At 45.0% G+C, this 20,190-nt stretch overlaps 1 protein-coding gene across 2 annotated transcripts; it reads right to left on the bottom strand.

Moving 5' to 3' along the window:
* Positions 1–5,162: 5,162 nt before the first annotated feature.
* LOC134641491 (P2Y purinoceptor 14) lies at positions 5,163–20,139 on the bottom strand. Of its 2 annotated transcripts, XM_063493936.1 has the most exons (3): positions 20,108–20,139; positions 16,215–16,380; positions 5,163–6,766 (listed from the first exon to the last, which is right to left on the bottom strand). In XM_063493936.1, the coding sequence occupies exon 3, from the start codon at positions 6,762–6,764 to the stop codon at positions 5,718–5,720; it is 1,047 nt and encodes a 348-aa protein (XP_063350006.1). In that variant the 5' UTR covers positions 6,765–6,766; positions 16,215–16,380; positions 20,108–20,139; the 3' UTR covers positions 5,163–5,717. The 2 variants fall into 2 exon arrangements, with proteins under 2 accessions (XP_063350006.1, XP_063350005.1); XM_063493935.1 differs by lacking the exons at positions 16,215–16,380; positions 20,108–20,139 and adding an exon at positions 11,953–12,059.
* Between the last annotated feature and the right edge of the window lie 51 nt (positions 20,140–20,190).

Genomic DNA, 20,190 nt, shown 5'->3' with positions numbered 1-20,190 from the left:
ATGTCGCTGCTTGTTGAAGGTTTCTGGTTTTTAGCAGCAGAGTGAGCGCGTGCTGTGTTTTAAACACACAGCGCGCTGCGTCATGCGATGCATTCGCCTGTTTTAAAGGATTAGGGTTTGGTTTCAGGTCTTGGAGCTTCCTGGAGAACCTGCTGCAGATTCCAGACTGATGGTGTTGCTATGCTGCTGTTGGCCCTTTAGCCCAGGAGGGTCTGATTAGGCAATGAACTTGATGGCTGAATACCCATAATGCTCCTCTCTGTGAGACATACGAGCTGTGTAAACAGACACTAGTGCAGGACGGTGAAACCACAGAGTGTAGATCAGATTTCTGCTTTTAAATTCTGTTAGGAAGTGTTGAAGGCTGGTGCGAGTCCAGATTTTACATCTGCTTTTGCACCAGCTTACTGGACTCAGTGTTTTCTCTCTGTATGTAATTACAGACTGAATCAGGGTTCAGATTTCACAGCTGTTTTGGATTGGACTCTTATCTGCTTTATCCTGTTTTCAGATTCCTTCAGACTGGTGTGGAACTTTGGGATGGTTTCACATCCTGTTTTGGAGCATCTGAGATGACTTTCCACCATGGCCACACCGGCCCTCTGTATTCCCAGGCTGACTCCAGGGCTCTGTTTCTTGTTTGTTTGTTTGTTTGTTTTTGTTTTTTCGGGGGGGTTGTTGGTACCGTTTCCAGCTTAGCCTCACTTTGGCACAGATTTTGGACCAAACTAAAGTGATTGGCAGCAATTTTTCACACCAGCCTGTTAATCAACCAAAGACCCAGACAGACTTTTAATTCATTTGAAAGCCTGATGCTTAGCCTTGTCCACCCCAGCTGTAAAACTCAGAAACCAGTCTTACTTGTTATCATCTATCGTCCACCTGGGCCTTACACAGAGTTTCTCTCTGATTTCTCAGACTTTTTATCTGATTTAGTGCTCAGCTCAGATAAAATAATTATTGTGGGTGATTAGACTCAATTGGATTCTCTCAAAATGTAAAAGAACCCACCCACCACTTTAATCACACTCGAGGTCACAGGTGTCGAACTCCAGGCCTCAAGGGCCGGTGTCCTGCAGGTTTTAGATGTGTCCTTGATCCATCACAGCTGATTTAAACGGCTAAATCACCTTCTCAACATGTCGTGTAGTTCTCCAGAGGCCTGGTAATGAACTAATTATGTGATTCAGGTGTGTTGACCCAGGGTGAGATCTAAAATCTGCAGGACTCCGGCCCTCGAGGCCTGGAGTTCGACACCCCTGATCTAGATCTTGTTTTAACATATGACATAGAAACTGAACATTTATCAGTGTTTCCTGAAAACCCTCTGCTGTCTGATCATTTCCTGATAACATTTACATTTACAATAATTGATTACACAGCAGTGGAGAGTAGACTTTATCAAAGTAGATGTCTTTCTGAAAGTGCTGTAACTAAGTTTAAGAATATAATCCACCCACTGTTATCATCTTCAATGCCCTGTACCAACATAGAGCAGAGCAGCTATCTGAACGCTACTCCAACAGAGGTCGATTTTCTTGTTAATAATTTTACCTCCTCACTACGTACGACTCTGGATACTGTAGCTCCTGTGAAAACTAAGGCCTCAAATCAGAAGTACCTGACTCCGTGGTATAATTCTCAAACACGTAGCCTAAAGCAGATAACTCGTAAGCTGGAGAGGAAATGGCGTGTCACAAATTTAGAGGATCATCATTTAGCCTGGAGAAAAAGCCCTCCGCAAAGCCAGAACATCTTACTATTCGTCACTGATTGAAGAAAATAAAAACAACCCCAGATTTGCTGTTATGGTCTACAGGCCTTTTAGGGTCACAGCTTTAAACCCTTACTTAAAAAGCATCTCTAGACCCAGCAGTCTTAGCTAATTATAGGCCAATCTCCAACCTTCCTTTCATATCAAACATCCTTGAAAGAGTAGTTGTCAAACAGCTAACAGATCATCTGCAGAGGAATGGCTTATTTGAAGAGTTTCAGTCAGGTTTCAGAGCTCATCACAGCACAGAAACAGCTTTAGTGAAGGTTACAAATGATCTTCTTATGGCCTCTGACAGTGGACTCATCTCTGTGCTTGTCCTGCTAGACCTCAGTGCAGCGTTCCATACTGTCGACCATAATATCCTATTAGAGCGATTAGAGCACGCTGTAGGTATTACAGGTACTGCGCTGCAGTGGTTTGTATCATATCTATCTAATAGACTCCAGTTTGTGCATGTAAATGGAGAGTCCTCTTCACACACTGAGGTTAATTATGGAGTTCCACAGGGTTCAGTGCTAGGACCAATTCTGTTTACATTATACATGCTTCCCTTAGGCAGCATCATTAGAAGACATAGCATACATTTACACTGCTATGCAGATGACACCCAGCTCTATCTATCCATGAAGCCAGATAACACACACCAATGAGTTAAACTGCAGGAATGTCTTAAAGACATAAAGACCTGGATGGCCGCTAACTTTCTGCTTCTTAATTCGGATAAAACTGAGGTTATTGTACTCGGCCCTGAAAATCTTAGAAATATGGTATCTAAGCAGATTCTTACTCTGGATGGCATTACCTTGGCCTCCAGTAACACTGTGAGGAACCTTGGAGTCATTTTTGACCAGGACATGTCCTTCAACGCACATATTAAACAAATATGTAAGACTGCTTTCTTCCATTTGTGCAACATCTCTAAAATTAGAAATATCCTGTCTCAGAGTGATGCTGAATCCCCCCTTAGTTACGCTGCAATAGGTCTCGGCTGCTTGACCTATAGGAGAGTCCCATGATGCACTGAGTGTTTCTTGTTTATTCACTTCGTTTTCCTACACCTTACTGCATTGTGTTATCATTAGTTATTATTAATCTCTGTCTCTCTTCCACAGCATGTCTTTATCCTGTCTTCCTTCTCTCACACCAACCAATCACAGCAGATGGCCCCGCCCCTCCCTGAGCCTGGTTCTTTCGGAGGTTTCTTCCTGTTAAAAGGGAGTTTTTCCTTCCCACTGTGGCCAAAGTGCTTGCTCATAGGGGGTCATATGATTGTTAGAGTGTTCTCTGTATTTGTATTAATATAGGGTCTTTAACTTACAATTTAAAGGCATTAATGAAACTGTTGTTGTGATTTGGCGCTGTATAAATAAAACTGAATTGAATAGTGATAGGTTTGACACCATCAGACAGATGAGGGGGAAGACCAGGTTGCTGAGAAGTACTTATGGGTATAATAACCTGTTCCCACCATCACCTCCACCTCGCTGCCACGATGAATGCCTGGTTTCAGATTAAAAGATGCTGATTTTTTTCTCTTTTCCAAAGAAGAGAGTTTTAAATAGATCACGTCTTCCATTCACAGATGGGAGAGCCTGACTGTAACCCTATCAGTCTGATCTCTGCGCAGCACAGAGAGAAATATTCAAACTGTCAGGACATGTTTTTGGAATAACAATCATGAAGAAATCTTTCTGCTGGGATTCTCCCAGACTGAGCCGAGCAGCAGGACTCACCTGGGTGCAGGTGGAGGCAGCCTAAGATCGATTGTAGAGGTGCAGCAGAGAAAAGGCTCACTTTAAGATAACTCTGATTATTAAAGGTAGATTTTCCATCATCGGCTGGCTGTGATCTCATCACCTGTGCGGTGACAGCGACAGGTCTGGCCTTGCTCTCAGCGTTCACCTTATCTCTCCATCTCTTCCAAGTAATCGGTGGGTGGAGCTGACCCGGTGATTAAGGATGCAGCTCACCTGAGCAGGTCGGGCAGCCCTGCTGTAACCTTTCACGGGCTCTTCTCCTCTCTGTCATGCTGGCTGGCTGATGGAGCGTTTGGTTTCTCTTTTGATTTTGCGTGCACACAATCGCTCTTTGATTCACTGACGAAGCACGGCACTGAGCTGGAATCTGTGGGAGGATTCGGTAACAGCAGACAGGGAGGAAGATGTTTGACTTTCAGATGAAGTCATGACCCCTGCCTGGTCCCGGCTCCCCCCCCCCCCCCCCCCCCCTTTGTCTCTCTGGTGTGAGATACTCACTGCAAACAGTTCTGATGTGATGATTTTGGAAATGCTGCTGCTCGAGGTTATATGCTGATGGCTGCTGTACAGGAAGGAGGAATTCCTCAAATGATACTAACGAGCATCATGAGCTTAACCTGACGCTCCAACTCACGTTACTGCACAATGTCCAAGTTTATCCTGCACGTCTGCTGCTGTCATCGCTTTATCACGTCTGTCTCTGTTTATGATCAATGCTTATCTGCGTGTTCACACACACACACACACACACACACACACACACACACACACACACACACACACACACACACACACACACCAAAGGATGACAGAAACAGCTGTAACATCAATCAGTCTCGATTCTTCACTGCTGCCTTTAAAAACTCCCAAAATATGTATTTTTGATGTCACAGCCTCGATCAGCTGAAGCCCAGCATCGCCTCCCTCCCTCTGGCACCACCCAGCTGAGTAACATGGAGGGAAAAATGTCCATTTTCATCCATCATGCTCACTCAGTCCTTGCAAATATGTTGCAGCTTTCATAAGTAAAGTGAGACATGTCCACTTTATGAGACAAACAGCTACATATTCACTGTGTTTAACTTTATTTCTGCTTCCTGTGTAAATAAGTGATGAACTGTCCTCTGTTTATTTAAAGCAGGCGATGGATGAGGCTCCATTTCTGTTTTAAAATGCTTTTATTTTTAAAAAAATTATCATTATTAAAAGATAGACGTGTACATGTGAGTTAAATGTCCGGAATTCTGTGTTTTCACTGCTCAGCAGGGCTGTGATTCAGACTGGCCATGTGTGATTTAACAATACCTTTACTGGGAATGTCATCAGCGCCCTCTGCTGGTTCCATTACACTCCATTTTTTTCCCCTTTAACTTTGTGTTTTTGAGGAACAGGTACTATCACCTCATTTAATTTACTCTAACTTTAAAAAGAGGGATTTTAAAATGTCAGCAAAATAGTTATTAATAATTTTTTATCCCACTCTGCCTCTGCTGCTCCTCGTGTACCTGCAAACAAACAAGTAATGACAGATGTGACCACCCGATGGCAGCAGAGGGGCATCAGCTGCAGTGAGCAGAGAATAAAAACATGACTAATAGGAGTTATTTTAGAAGAAAGAAAAGCTTTATTTAAAATACAGACGTCATAAAGCAGTTGTAATGACTCTGACAGCAGCTACGACATCACAGTCAGATTACTGCTCGTCCTGCGGTTTGACACGCGCTTCTAAAAAGAGGCGACTCGTGAGCAAATCAGCAGATTCTCCATGAACGGACTTTAATGCTGCAGGTTTGATGCCCACTCATCACAGTTCAGTTTCACTTCCACATCAACACTTCCTCTTCCTCTCTGACCTTTCCTGTCCTCTCTGTCCTGCTTTTGGTCAGAACAATAAATAAAACCAAGAACTGAAGCTCTGAATACTTCTCTTATGTACACATAAAGGAATATAAATATACATTCATGTTTCTGTTTTACACATAAAACTCCTGATTTACACACTTTTCTATCAGACTGAGAAACAAACATAAGAGAGCAGTTCTATTACAGCAAATAAAAAAAATACATGATTTCAGCTTCAACATTTAGCTTTTGCGTCTCCTCCTCTCTCGTCCTAAATGCAAGCCGTGGTCTTCTCCTCTCCTTGCCTCTGCCTTATTTGCCTTGTCTCCTCTCCTCGCCTCCTAAATGTTGCTCAGACTCTGCGCCGTGGTCAGGGACCTCCTCCTCCTCTCTCGCCGTGACACTTTTCTCAGCAGCGACTCTCTGAAGGTTCGGCACATGAGGAAGTAGATGACAGGGTCGAGGCAGACATTGAGTGCTGACAGGAAGAGCGTCCCCTCTTTCACCTGCAGCAGCAGGAAGCGGGCGTACCGGCTGAAGCCCGACTCCGGCATCTGGCTCAGCGTGTAGGGGATGCGGCAGACGTGGTACGGCACGAAGCAGATGAAGAACACCACCAGGATGCTGAAGATGCTCCGGTTGGACTTGCGGCAGACGTCGCTGTTATCGCAGCGAACCCGGCGGTATGACTGGTAGATGCGGCGGGAGATGGAGGCATAGCAGAAGGCGAGGACCGCCAGAGTCACCCAGAACATTGAGACGCTGAAGATCGAGGACACCCGGTGCCACTCTTTGCCCAGCGCCGTCTTCAGATCCATGCACTTGCGGGCGTTTTCCTCGTTGGCTTCCTTGCTCGTCAGCAAGCTGTTGGGCATGAGGAAAACGGTGAGGAGGGTCCAAGAGAGGACGGCCAACACCCGGGCACACTTGGGGTTCTGCAGGTGGTGCAGGGAAAAGATCCTGGCTACTCTTGTCCTGCAGGAGGTGGTGGTGACGGAGGAGGGGGAGGTTCGGACAATCTTGACGTAGCGCTCGAGGCTAATTAAGCCCATGAAGAGGATCCCCATGTACATGGAGCAGTAGAAGATCACAGCGCTGTAGCGGCAGACGATCACGTGGATGTACCAGCCGCCGAGTTCCAGCTGAGCCACGATCCTGAACGGGTAGGTGCACAGCATGAGGAGGTCGGCCACCACCATGTTCTTCAGGTAGACCACCAGCCCAGAGTCGGCGGGCACTCTGAAGAAGATACAGGCGGCTCCGCCATTCAGAAGCGAACCCACCAGAAAGATCACAAAGTAGAGCAGGGGCAGGATCTTCAGGGTGAAGACGCTGTTGAAGTCTGCCGTCTGGTTGGACAGTAGGCTGGTGGAGTTGTTGTGAGCCATCCCTGAAAACACGAAGAACACAGTACGAGCTTTAGGACGATTACAGGAAACATTTTTCATTGGCATCAATAAAACGGGAAAAATCAGTGAGCGGGAGGTGACGCTCTGTGGCTCCACCTGCAGAACCATTCTCTTTGAAATGAGTGATAAACGTAATCTTCACTAGGAGGAAGTGGACAGACTCTCTGTAGTCAGGGTTTGATTTCCACTGACAGAGCTGCAGACGGTCTGCATGCAGAGAATAAATAACGCCATGACACAGCGGTGTCATGGCGTTATGACAGAGCACAAAGTAACGACCACTGAAGGCCTCTGCGCTGCTGTGAATCTGCATTTGTGCTTTAACCCATGTTCAGTGTTACGTTGTTTCTGTGCTGCTCGGCTAAAAAAAACCTTTTATGTTCATGCAGTGAACGCCTGCCGCTCTGTTTACACTGGGCACGTGCACAAACAAGGTTTCACGGACGCTTCCTTTGTCCTGCTCTTCACACACACTTCCCTCTGATCCTGATTCATCCCAGTCCAACACACAGCGCTCTCGTCCTTCATCTGCGCTGTGAAAACACTTACGGTCGGGTTTGACAGGACAGCACCGGCTGCATCGCGTCTTCCCGTGTTACTAAAGTTATTTTTAACCTCAGATTTCTGCTAGTGATCATTCCTTCGCTAACCACACAACCTGCTGGCTTTAATTCCACCTGAAACACTATTTGGCTTCTTGTGCACCTACACCTAGTCAACAGAAGCTGTTAGTGGAATAAGAAATCCTGTGTGGAGATGGACACTTCCACGACTGTGGATCAGAAGAGCTGATATGAAGAACGATCAGACCGCAGTTTCCATTTCAGAGAAGCAGCTAAACTCCTGATCAGGCAGCGTGTGGCGTGTCCCTGCAGTGTGCTGTTCCTCATTTCCTACCATCTCCACATTGCTGATTGACATCACTCCAGGAAGCAGACTCAACAAACTCTGAGTTCAAAAATAAACCCGGGAAAGGAATCCACTATCAACGGAGCGCCGATACCAGGATTCACCAGACTTTACCCTGATATAACTTCATGTTAAATTAGACTTTAACCATCCATCCACTCTTTTCCGTTTATCCAATTCAGAGTCGCCGAGGAGCTGGAGCCTATCCCAGCCGTCTTAGGGCGAGAGGCGAGGTACACCCTGGACAGGTCACCAGTGTGTTGCAGGGCTAAGATTTTAACATTGCTTAAATTAATGCTGATTACATCTTGTGAACATCTGCTCTGCCAGCTGCCTGCACTGTTCATCTACAACCCCAAGCAAACCTAAGGGAGTGTTGGACTCGAGCTTGGTCAACCAGCGGTGCACTTAACTCTCCTCCACATTCATAAAGAGCGCTGCAAACACAAACATTACAGCTAACAGGTGGATTTTCCTGCTTCAGTGCAGCTAGCGAGGGGTGGAGAACCACTTACTGCTGACGGTGTGGACAGTTTAAGATCTGTTTAAGATCAAGCCTTTAAACATGTGTGTTTCATGTCCACTGTAACACATTCAGGAACAGAAAACCCAGAGCTCAGCTCAGAGTTCTTAGCTAAGCCTGGTTCCTGGACCTGCGTTCTGGACTTCGTGGACTCTGCATTCTTTTGGGACACAAGTTCCCAAAGTTTGAATCGAACAAACAAGCTCACTGACACAGCGATGCACATCTGTAGTATCTGATCATACACACTGAGAGGATGCTGATTATGCAATAACAGCTGCAAGGCTTCTGCTTTTACCCTTGACAGGCACAGGACGTGGTGCAGGACCTTCACTGATATTTCAAATTTATGAGACTTAAAGGGAAGTTTGCTTATAACTCCAGCCATTGTGTGAAAGCTGTAAACATTCACAGGAATCATTTGTTAAGTAAATGAGTCTCATGCATCCCCGATGTCATACCTGAGCATTTGTTTGTTTGCTGTGACTCAGTTATGGAAACAAATTCACTTCTTTGAAACTGAAGCTCTCACGAATCTGATTCAGTGTTTCTGTTGGTGGTTTTAAAGCTAAACTCTCCTGTAGGTCCAGAAAGGTACTGATGGTGCAAAAGGTGGAGGTATCTATGCTGATGATGCTCTGCTTTATGTGACTCATGACCAAATGATGTCTGACATCACAAAATGTCTTAGAACCAGGAAACGATAAAACCATTGGTCAGTTTAACAAAAGTCTGAAACATGGGCTCCGCATTTGCTACGCTGGCTTTTTCCTCGTACCAGAGGTCACCAGTTTGAAACAGAGTGAGGTGCAAAGTTCTCAGCTGACAGTCTAACAGCAACGTTATTAAACTGTGTGTTTGCATCACCCATTCGTTCGGAGTAACAGGATAATAAAACACTCATACTCAGTATAACAAGAGCATCCATTTCCTGGATGGTCTGAACCACACAGCGAGTCATTTTTGGTCAGATTAGGAAAAATGACGTCGGGCACAAACAGTGAAGGTTTCAGTGTCAATGACTTTGATTAGTGGAGACGAGGCCAAGCACATCGCTCTGGACCTCCTGTCACAGGACTACATCAATGCTGTCATTAACAATAGAGATTCACCCCACCCAGTCCACAAAGACTGAAACAGGTTTCTGTATCAGGCTGTTTCTTTATCCATAGCAGTCACTGTGGACTGACTGCTGGACCAAAGCACACAGCATGTTAAACCATGAGGCAGATGGGCTTCAGCAGCAGAAGACCACACTGAGGCTGGGCTGATGATCCTAGGCTTATAGCTGGATTCAAGGTCACCTAATCCAGGTCTAAGGATAAGATTTACCAAAGGGGGAAGTTAAAAACTTAATCTTAAGAGTAGAGATGGTCTCTGTCTCCTGAATCCAAAGTTGGATTAACTGAAGACTTTTCAGGGAGTTTTTAGGACTTCCTGATAATAATGAATTACAGTAGTCCAGCCTGGAAGTAATAAATGCATGAACTAGTTTTTCAGCGTCACTCTGAGACAGGATATTTCTAACTTTAGAGATGTTGCACAAATGGAAGAAAGCAGTCTTACATATTTGTTTAATATGTGCATTGAAGAACATTAGGTAGCAGCTTGCAGAGCAGGACAGACGCAGCCAGGCTGCCTCTGTGTTAGCCCGGTCGACCAAAGTCAGAGACAGCAGCTATCATGACGGTGGTTATCAGCGGCCTCTGTTTATCCAGGCTCTCCGAGTCAGGCTTTCACTCTTTTCCTGCACCAAACCGACCAATCGTGTGACACCTACTCCAGTGAGAGACTTTCACAGAGCAGATCTACGTAGAATATAAAAATATTACAGACTGTGGGTAGTTGTTGCTAGTTGCTGGCCACAGCTTTATTTTTAGCACAACTCAGTAAATCAAACTTAAACTCGTCAGCTGCAACAGATCAAAGTGAAAACCAGAAACAAACTAACAACAAGCTGAAGGAAGGAGGGGAACCAGGCAACAAAACCAGATATTCTGCTAATCTGGGCTCTGAAAACATGACCGATAACTGATCGGGACCAGTATGTAACCAGTATGTAACCAGTATGTAACCAGTATGTAACCAGTATGTATAGATTTGTCGACACATCCTCACGAGTTTGGGGATGTGAGAAGAAATGAATCCACAAGTTAACCCTCTGTGGTTTTTTTGATACCTTTGGTGGTGTGGATGGTTTGTTGCTGTCATTTCTTTGGTTGCTGTTTTTTCCACTTCTCAGCAAGCATGTGAACGCACCCACACACACACACCCACCCACGCACACACACACACGCATGTAGGTTAAGAAAAAGAACATTTTGGTTTAGCATGAAAACATGACCACATCACTTCATCAGAATCTGCAGCTCGACCACAAACCAGCGGCTCTTCCTCTGCAGCATCAAAAAAAACCCTGTTTTTGACTCTGTGGTCAGAAATAAAAGATCAAACTGACACAAAACATGACTGAAGGATTTCTGAACATGAAGTGAGTCTCAGTCGTGTTACAGAAGTGTTTTTCCTTGCAGCTCTGACTGTTATATTTCTGTAAACTGCGCCCTGCAGCAGAATCTGTCCTCATGCTCGGGCTCCTGCGTTATTGCGCCGTTACATCCTGACGTGTGTTTGTGCGTGTTTATGAGTTTGTTTGTGTTTGTTTTTGGGCTCCGGCTCGTTTTCTCATACTGTTGACATTACGTGACATGTTTCCACATTCTTGAATCAGTAAACCAAACAGAAACCTGCTGGATGAAATGACATTAATAAATGTTTTAAAAACAGCACATACCGCCAGCCTGTGCGAATATAAGCGAGCACCAGCTGGCACGCTTATATTAATGTGGAAACCACACTGAGGTTACAGTTGGCTGCTGAAAATCTTTCTGCAGCCGCTCGTTTAGAGCAAAACTGTTGATTTCATCTGATTCATCTGCACCTTTGGGCTCTTTTGAACATCCTGCTCTCCGTGTGTTTGTTTTATCCATGCATGCTGCAGGAGAGCGCAGCTTCTACCCTCACACTTCGCTCTTTCTTACAGCAGCTGGGCGCAACCCATCACCACAGTGTGGATGTTAACATCTGCTGTTCACACTCATGACAAATATCCCCATCAGCTGAGGGGATTACCGACAAACGGCGTCCTTATCTGATGGTTTTCTGCTTTTTCAGTTTTCTAAAACTTTCTGAGCTCTTCTGATTTTTGATCACTTCTAACCTCCCTCCCTTCCTTCCTTCCTTCCTTCCTCTGAGATATTTAAAGAAAAAAAGTTTTGCGTGTTTTCTGTGCGTGTAATAAGTTGGCCCACACCGATGTGAGCTAATGTTATCTAAATGTCAGAGTTGCCTCACTCAGGTTTGCAGCTGAAGGGTCAAATCGTGTGTTAATGTTTCCTCCACTCGACAGAAAAATAACCTTTACAACATCCACAAAGTTTTATAAGTAAGAAGCGCTCTGAACACAGAACAAAGTCACATGAAGCAGCTGCTGAGCGAGCAGAGAGCAGCGTGGTGGAGTAAGCATTCTTCCCCTGTGACGGTTTGTTTGAGCCTCCGGCAGGTTTTACTGCTTCTTCGGGCTCCGGGAGCCTCGGTGAGCCTCGGTCCACCATGCTGCCTCCACAAGCATCACGCCTCTACAGCTACACCTTCCTCCGCTCTCTTACATTAATCACAGACTGACCCAATAACACAGCTCTATCATCAGCTTAAAGGTGCATCAGATGGTTCTCTCACCATAAACTCCAGATGTTGCTCAGGCTCCCATACAGATGTTGCCTTCACCTGTAGTCTGCTTTCCTGCTCTGTGAATGGGAAGCTGAAGTGCTGCTGACAGCTGAGAGTCTGAGCTGTTATAGTCTGCAGTGGACGCCACTTCCTCTCTCTCTCTAACCCCGTCTGTCTCCCTCCCTCCTCCCCCCTCCCCCGTAGAGGAGCCCTCCTTCTCTGTGTCTGACTAACACGTCTATGCAAACATGATAACCCTGCTCCGACTGTTGCATGTTACAACACACTGGTGAGGCCTCTGCATGACAAATACTCCACAAATGCAAAAACTGATGTGTTTGTTTAAATGACTGCGTCACAGCTGGATGTTAGCAGATGTTTCTAATCACCTGTGAATACGGTGCTGATATGTGCGCTGGTGTGGACTGGGTAATGCGTTAGGAATGAAAGGATGCCCCGTCGTTTGAACTCTGCAGAGAAAAACTGATGCAGCAGGCGAGTCCGTTTCACTGCAGCAGCTGGTACAGCGTCGGGGCGTCAGTGACAGTCTGAGGTGCAACCTGCTGGTATTAGACCCAAACACAGTGTCATGACCTCACGCTGCCAAAGACGAGGAAGGAAAATGTCAGCGGCCCGCAGCTGTAAATCCATTCCTGTTGGGCTTGTCTCACTTTGCCCTTTTCCATCAGTGCGTACTCGCCTCGACTCTCAGGGTTTCCATAGGTGTAGGTACCTGGTACCGAGTACTCTACTACCTGCTCTAAGCAACCAGCCAAAAATGTGATGTGGCTGGATTGGCTGACCAATGGCATCGCTCGATGTGTCATGAGAGCAACTCCTTCACAAAAATCAAGCCCGCCATTTAAAAAGCATGACACCAGCTCCAGACGCTGCTCAGCGAGGCACAGGAGGCCGCCTCATGCAGGGAGGAGATGACATTAAGAGCTTTGGTCAGTGGTTGTTGATTAACAGTCATAACAATTTGCAAATTGATCATCAAGGAGCTGACCTCACAGCCCATTGTTCATTCAATGCTGCTGGTCATGCAAATGTCTTGTTTATAATGTTGAAACCTGCAGTCAGCTGATGATGATGAAACGTTCAGATGAACAGAATCGACAGAACATCATTAAAAACTCTTAACAGTGCCGTCTCTGAACTGTGACAAGATTTAAAACCAGAACTCTTCACATGCCACGAGTGTCTAAAAAAATGCATCTACGTGCCTGAGTGCACTGAGGCGCTGCCACGCGATTGGCCGATTAGAAGCGAGCAGTTAGTGCGACTTTATTCTTTTGCCTCGTTGATTTGTGGTTTAAACATTTGCCTTAGAAATGAAAGACCTGAGCCGACACGAAGCCAACATGAGCTGGAGCAGCTGAAAGTTTGCTTCTCAGGTTCATCTGAACATTTTTAATCTGCAGGGATTTTTGTTTTTTGCTGTCATATTTTAAACTGACAGTTTCACAGTTTTCTGTCCTGACTTTGCTTCCTGCCAGCTTCATTCTGTTGTCACTGTTGTGTACGTCCTTGTTTTTGGGTGAGTCCCTTCTGTAAACACTTCTCGTTCCAAGTTTGCATTTCTTGTAAGCTTCTAACCTTCTTCCTGTTGAGCTTTAGACCTTTGCCCCCCCCAGCCTGCACCCTGCGTTATTTTTGCCCGTCTCAGCCTCTTCGTTCTGTTTCCTTTGTTCTTGTAACTGTTGGTTCTTTAATTGAAGCTTGTTTACCCCGAGGTAATTCCGGGTCTGTTGTGCAAAATGTTCTGTTGGTTTGCATGAAATTAGTGAAGATGTGAAATGTGAAACAGCTGCTTTACATCTGTCAGAACCTCGAATTCAAAGATGGCCAAACAGGACATGGAGGCAGAAACCCGAGTGCAGAGTTTTGTCCTGCACTGTTCACCTGTCGCTCTGAGCAGATAACAGGATGTGTTTCAGACTATTTCTGGGCAGATGTTCTCACTTCATCTTTTTTTTTAGCTTCCAATTTTAGCCTCACAGCTCTCTTCCTTTGACCCATTATGATGGGGGCTCCTCCTGCACCTCGCCGTCCACTTCAAATCTTTCTTTGGGTTTATTGTGCATCAGGTGCAGTAACGCTAAAGCTCATCCATCCACTCGTATCACCCACAGGAAGTCATTTTAGGATTTTAACCCGTGTTTTTAGGGTGAGCACAGCAGGGTGAGCTGCCCCTGAGCAATTTGAGGTTTTTCATGTTGACCATGTGACTTTAACTCGTCCACCGCTTTGGTTGGTGACAATTATGGTTACAGGTGGGATCAAGAGAATAAGGCCCCAAACCAGGCTGCGAGTGGGTGATGTACTGCTGGAGTCCCAGTCAAAGGTCTCCAGACCAGTTAGTGACTCCTGGAAACCACCTGTTGCTAGGGAAAACCTATGTTGACCGTCATAACTACAGTAGATGGTGTTTGGGTGAGATGCTTTGTAACTTCAGTCACGATTTTCACCGAGATTTAACACACAAAATCAAAACCACACTGTGCCACTGCCCAAACACAAAGTATAAAAACTTTCCTTTGTGTTACATTCATACCAAATCACATGTTTGAAGCAGTTCTTTCTTCCACACATCGATTCTCTGTACGCCATCGATGAATGTAGAGATGCATCTTTGATTAATACAACATCTTTTAGACTTTCTGCAAAATGAAAAAAGTTGAACCTGATCAAAGTCTTTTCTAAATGATGCTCATCGAGGCACCGTCGTCGTCTTTGTAGACAGAGCTGTGGATACAGTGAAGAATAGTTATCGTGACAGCGGCGGTCATGTGCTGATGTGTACACAAACATTTCTAGGGGATTTTCTGTTGACCGGTCCAGCAGTTTGTTTCTTTGTCATTTTCGGTCCTGCTGCGTCCGCCCACGCTGCCTCGCTCTGCAGGAGAATGGGAGGAAGAGGAATCCAGCAGGGAGGAGGAAGATATCAGACACGAGAGGAGGAAGCGGAGCATCTCTGTCATTTGAGCTGAAACAACATTAAACATCTGCACAGCTGCAGGGACGCGCGCCCAGTGAACGCAGCCCTGCTGCGCTCACTGGGCATTTACACTCACTCAGATTTGTTTTTGTATGGTAACCTACATTTGTTCTGTACAGCACAGCAGCAGACTGGGAATAAATCCTCGTGGTTACCACTAACAGCAGAAGCCATGGTTTTATCGGGGCGATCGTGGCTCAGGAGTTGGCAGTTCGTCTTGTAATCGGAAAGTTGCCGGTTTGAGCCCCGGCTCTGACAGTCTCGGTCGTTGTGTCCTTGGGCAAGACACTTCACCTGCTGCCTACTGGTGGTGGTCAGAGGGCCCAGTGGAGCCTCGCCTCTGTTAGTGAGCCCCAGGGCAGCTGTGGCTACAATGTAGCTTGCCATCACCAGTGTGTGAATGACTGAATGTAGTGTAAAGCACTTTGGGGTCCTTAGGGACGAAGTAAAGCGGTATACAAATACAGGCCATTTACTATTTAGTCACATTCACGCTGTCTTGGAAACTGTGAGGTTGCTTTAGGATGATTTCAGATGATTTCACATGTCTACCTCTTTGTATTAAGCCGGGCTCGCTGACGGGGCTCTGCCTTTTACTACAGAGGGCGCCACAACCGTTGCTTCCCACCACTGACAAACAGCCCGTCCCACTCTGACCACGTTAGTTTAACCCTAACTAACAGGATGGATTATGGAGAGATAAAAAGTCCAGTGGCTTTATTGTCATTCCAGCCATGTGCACAGTGAAATGAGACAACGTTCCTCCAAGACCACAGTGCTACAGATGACAGACAAACACGGGACTACAGAAAGTGCAAGTGTGCAAAAACTGCTAAAAACAAAACAAAAACAGTGCAACAGCAGGCAGAAGTACAAAAGAAAAGTGCAACGATGACAGTGGGCTGTGCAAAAGTAACTCAGTGTATGAGTGTGTGTGTGTGTGTGTGTGTGTGTGTGTGTGTTCCTGTCAAGCTATCTTTGTGAGGACCATAATCTGCATTCTACTATACTTGTGAGAACCAACAGTCACTTGTGAGGACACACTCACCGGTCCTCACAAGTTTGAAGCCTTTTTGAGGCTCAAAATGTGGTTTTAGTGTCAGGGTTACAATTAGGTTATGGTTATGGTTAGGGTAAGGGTTAGGCATTAATTTTTAATGGTTAGGGTTAGGGTAAGGGGCTAGGGAAACCATTATGTCAATGAAGGTCCTCACAAAGATAGCTGAACGGCCTGGGGGAAGAAACTTTCTCAGTATGGCAGTGAGGGTACCTTTGCCAGAAGGAAACCGGGTGAAGCAGACAGAACAGCCTGGTTATGCTCTTCATCTCTCAGCTGGTCCTGCGTAGCTCTTCCTCATGTATCGCTGAACTTGTCCTGGTGTATCATCAGACGTGGAAAGCCTCTGAATCTGTCAGTCTGTCCTGACTGTGGACACCTGCAGTCCTCGGAGGAAATCAAACACGACAGTTAGCAGAATATTCAGAATTTACCTTTTTCTTAGACTCGCTTTATAATTAATAATAATATTAATATAATTAATAATTTCTGCTGAGGTTTTGTTACAGTTTGGATTTGTCTGTGCCTCACACTTTAATTTCTGCGCCCCCTAGTGGTTAAAATACTTCACCACACGTGTTTGTCGCCCAGGGCTGGTGTTTAATCCTGAATGATTGTATTTGTCAGACCCTGATGCAGACTTGGAGTCAACACATGTTGGTCTGGTTTGCTCATTGAATTATTCCAAGAATAAGTCTGTTACATGATTTCATCCTGAAAAGATTTTTGTGAAATACTGTGCTGTTTGTGAAAAACTATTATCTCCTTCTGATTTCACTCTTTTGCACACTAACATGTTTCAAAGAAACACAGAACACAGCTGAGGATAACCAAGAACTGAAGGGGGAGACGAGACAAAAGGGAACCAATTAAATCACCTGTACATGTAACATGTACAGGTGACCTCAGCAGACACGCTAAAGGACTCCCAGACCAGAACTCCTGATATTAAGCAAAAACAGCAGGTGTGGTCTACTCATGAGGACTGCTCATTACTGCAGGGAAAAATGGGATGCTAATATTTTACCATCTGCAGACTCCATGACTTTAACATCTACACAAAAAAAGACATATGCCTTTAAACCCCTTTAAGCCTGAAATGAAATAACTGGCATAAAAATTCTAATTTGGGAGTTTATTGAACGTCGTGATGCATGCTCGATCATCCAGGTGAGTAAATCCCAAACGGCTGATTCTGTTCATCTGGATGTTTCAGTGGGAGAAACGTTTCATCATCATCAGGTGACTTCTTCAGTCTCAGCTTTCAGTCTTATTTCACATACAAGGGTCAGTTCTACAGGCAGAAACATGGGTGTGCCATGGGCTCCCCAGTTTCACCCATCGTGGCCAATTTGTACATGGAAGAAGTGGAAAAGAGGGCTTTGCTATCCTACCCTGGAACACCACCAAGCCATTGGTTCAGATATGTGGATGACACCTGGGTGAAAATCAAATCTCAGGACTAGGGATGGGTACCGGTGTCCGGTGCCATGATGGCACCGGTTCTGACATAAACGGTAGTAACCAGACCGAAAAGCAGCGCACATTTCGGTGCTTTATTTCGGTGCTTTTTTTTTTCCCTGAGCCAATTCTAGCCAATCATTTTACGTTTCCGAGGATAGTAGGCGGGGCCAGGTACGCTTTTAGAGCAGAGCTACAGATTAAAAAGGCGAAGCGGTCAAAAGTCTGGCTGTACTTCACAGCAAAAGATGCAAACAGCAGCCTGCAACAAGTGCTTTAAGGTGATACTGTGATACTGTCAAAGGAGGTAACACCTCGAATCTGATGAAACACCTGGCGACGCTTTTTTTTAAAGCCGAGAAATGCGCCGTATTTGATAACTTGCTGTGAGACCTCACACCGAGCACATCTACTGCGGGTGTGGTGCCTGTTATCGGACCTGGAGTTAGCAACATCCCCCAAGAACACGAAGAGGAGAGTCCTGGCCCCTAGCCCTGCCAGTGTAGCAGAAATGATGAGGATGATGATGGCAGCAGCAGCCGTTCTTCTCTGCGTGAGTAGCTTAATGTTGTTCGTGTGTAATTTACGCTGAGTAGGCTAACCACGTTATTACATTAATGCATGTAAGGTGAACTAGCAAACACCGTCGTAGTTACATGCGGCTGTCTTCTTGTTTGATGGCAGATACTCCCTTCACCCTGGCCAAAAAGGCTAAAATGACCAAAGAAAAAGTGGAAAACAGTTAAACATGAGAGGTTTTTGGACAAAGTTTGTGTTTTTTCCATTGTTTAAACACTGCTTCCAGCCAAGAGTGATACCATATATGCCCTATAGCTGCAGAAAAGGCTAACATTGTTATCTTTTTACAAAAAAACAAAACAAAACAGCTGAACATGAGAGGTTTTTGGACCAATTTTGTGTTCTCCATTCTTTAAGCACCGGTTCAAGCACCGTTTAAGCACCGGCACCGTTTCAAAAGTACCGGTTTGGCACCGGTATCGGATAAAACCTAAACGATAGCCATCCCTACTCAGGACGTACTACAATTCACGGATCACATTAACTCGGTGGACCGACACATCAAATTCACCAGGGAGGATATGAAAAGTGGCAGGTTAGCCTTCTTAGACTGTGAGATTTCCATCAGTAATGGGGGACATCTAAAAGCTGACGTGTACCGTAAACCTACACATACGGATCAGTATCTAAGGTTTGACTCTCATCATCCACTGGAGCACAAACTGGGTGTCACCAGGACGCTACAACACAGAGCGAACACCATCCCCACTGACACAGCGGCCAGGGAGGCAGAAGAACATCACATCAAGAAGGCCCTGAGTAAATGTGGTTATCCCAGCTGGACTTTTGTCAAAGCTGGGAAGGCACCTAAAGAAAGCTCCAGCCGATCCAGGAGAGAAGGACAACCGCTGCCTAAACGAAAACCTGTAGTGATCCCATATGTGTCAGGAGTATCGGAGCAGTTGAGACTGTTTTTTCCAAACACTGCGTCTACATGTTACACAGGAACAACAATTTTCTCTAATTAATTTTAATCCAGACATCAGTAGAAACTGTGTGATGTAAAGAACTGAACCGAGCGCTAAAACCATGAAGTGTCCACTCTGTCCTTTCCACACTGCTTCTTTGTTGTTTGATGTCTTTTCATTTATATCCCCATCGTGAAGTCTGTCCTTCTACAGAGCCTCTGCACACTCCCCACACTTTCATTTAGTTTATTTCTTTTCATATTCTGAAGTCTGCAGATTTTCTCTGATTGGTTTCATTTACAGTCACGTGAACAGGACTGAAGGAGTGGAGTAGTGGAGAGCTGCAGCACATTCACTTTAAACATCAGAGGCTGACATCAGAAAAATGGCCTTCTGATGGTCACCTGAATATATTTTGTTCTTTCATTTGAAGAGGTCATTTTATATGGATTTTCTGCTATTTTGTGCACATAATATCGAAAATAAAAGTTGCTGTGCTTCTCTTCAATACACTTGGCCACAGTGCGAGGTTTCATATTTAGTCATATTTAATGTTTGTTAGTTATTCATGCGTGATTTATTGAGCACTTTCCACATACAGCATATAAGCAGCAGTCCATTTACCATTTGTAGAAGTACCATTAGCAGCAGGTGGAAGTTCAGGTAATAGTTTCCCGTGTCTCTCACTCTACTTCACAGCGATGCTTCAGCTGACTGAGGTCTGCAGCATTCATTCATGCACAGCTCTCTGACGGTCCCAGCACAGCATCTCAGTCAGGCTGAGGTCTGAACTTTGAATGAACCTCTGCAGCCGCTTCTTTCTTTTCTTTTCAGCCATTCTGTCGGAGATTTACCTCTGGGCTTGGGATCATCGGTCTTATTTACATACGATATTTTAAATAAGGCCATAACAACAACAACAACAACAATAACAATAATAATAATAATAATAATAATAATAATAATAATAATAATAATATGCCCTATTGGATAATAATTACAGTTTTCAAAAAGCCAAAAAGTTTTCTGAATTGATTTGCGCGTAAAGAAACAAAAATACTAAATGCAGAGGTGCAGGCTTTGACTTTAAAATTAAACATACTCCACTATTCCTTATCTCTTTTTAGTTTTTAATCAATTAACTTTGTTTCTATTTACCTTTAGAAATAAGTCTTCATTTTGTTTTCTTCTGTTTTCCCCCAGGAACTGGTCTTCGGTCCTGATCCAGTCAGACTCCGGGC

This window comes from Pelmatolapia mariae, linkage group LG14 (assembly GCF_036321145.2).
Source record: "Pelmatolapia mariae isolate MD_Pm_ZW linkage group LG14, Pm_UMD_F_2, whole genome shotgun sequence".
Taxonomy (NCBI): Eukaryota; Metazoa; Chordata; class Actinopteri; order Cichliformes; family Cichlidae; genus Pelmatolapia; species Pelmatolapia mariae.
This window is presented reverse-complemented; position numbering and strand designations above follow the sequence as displayed.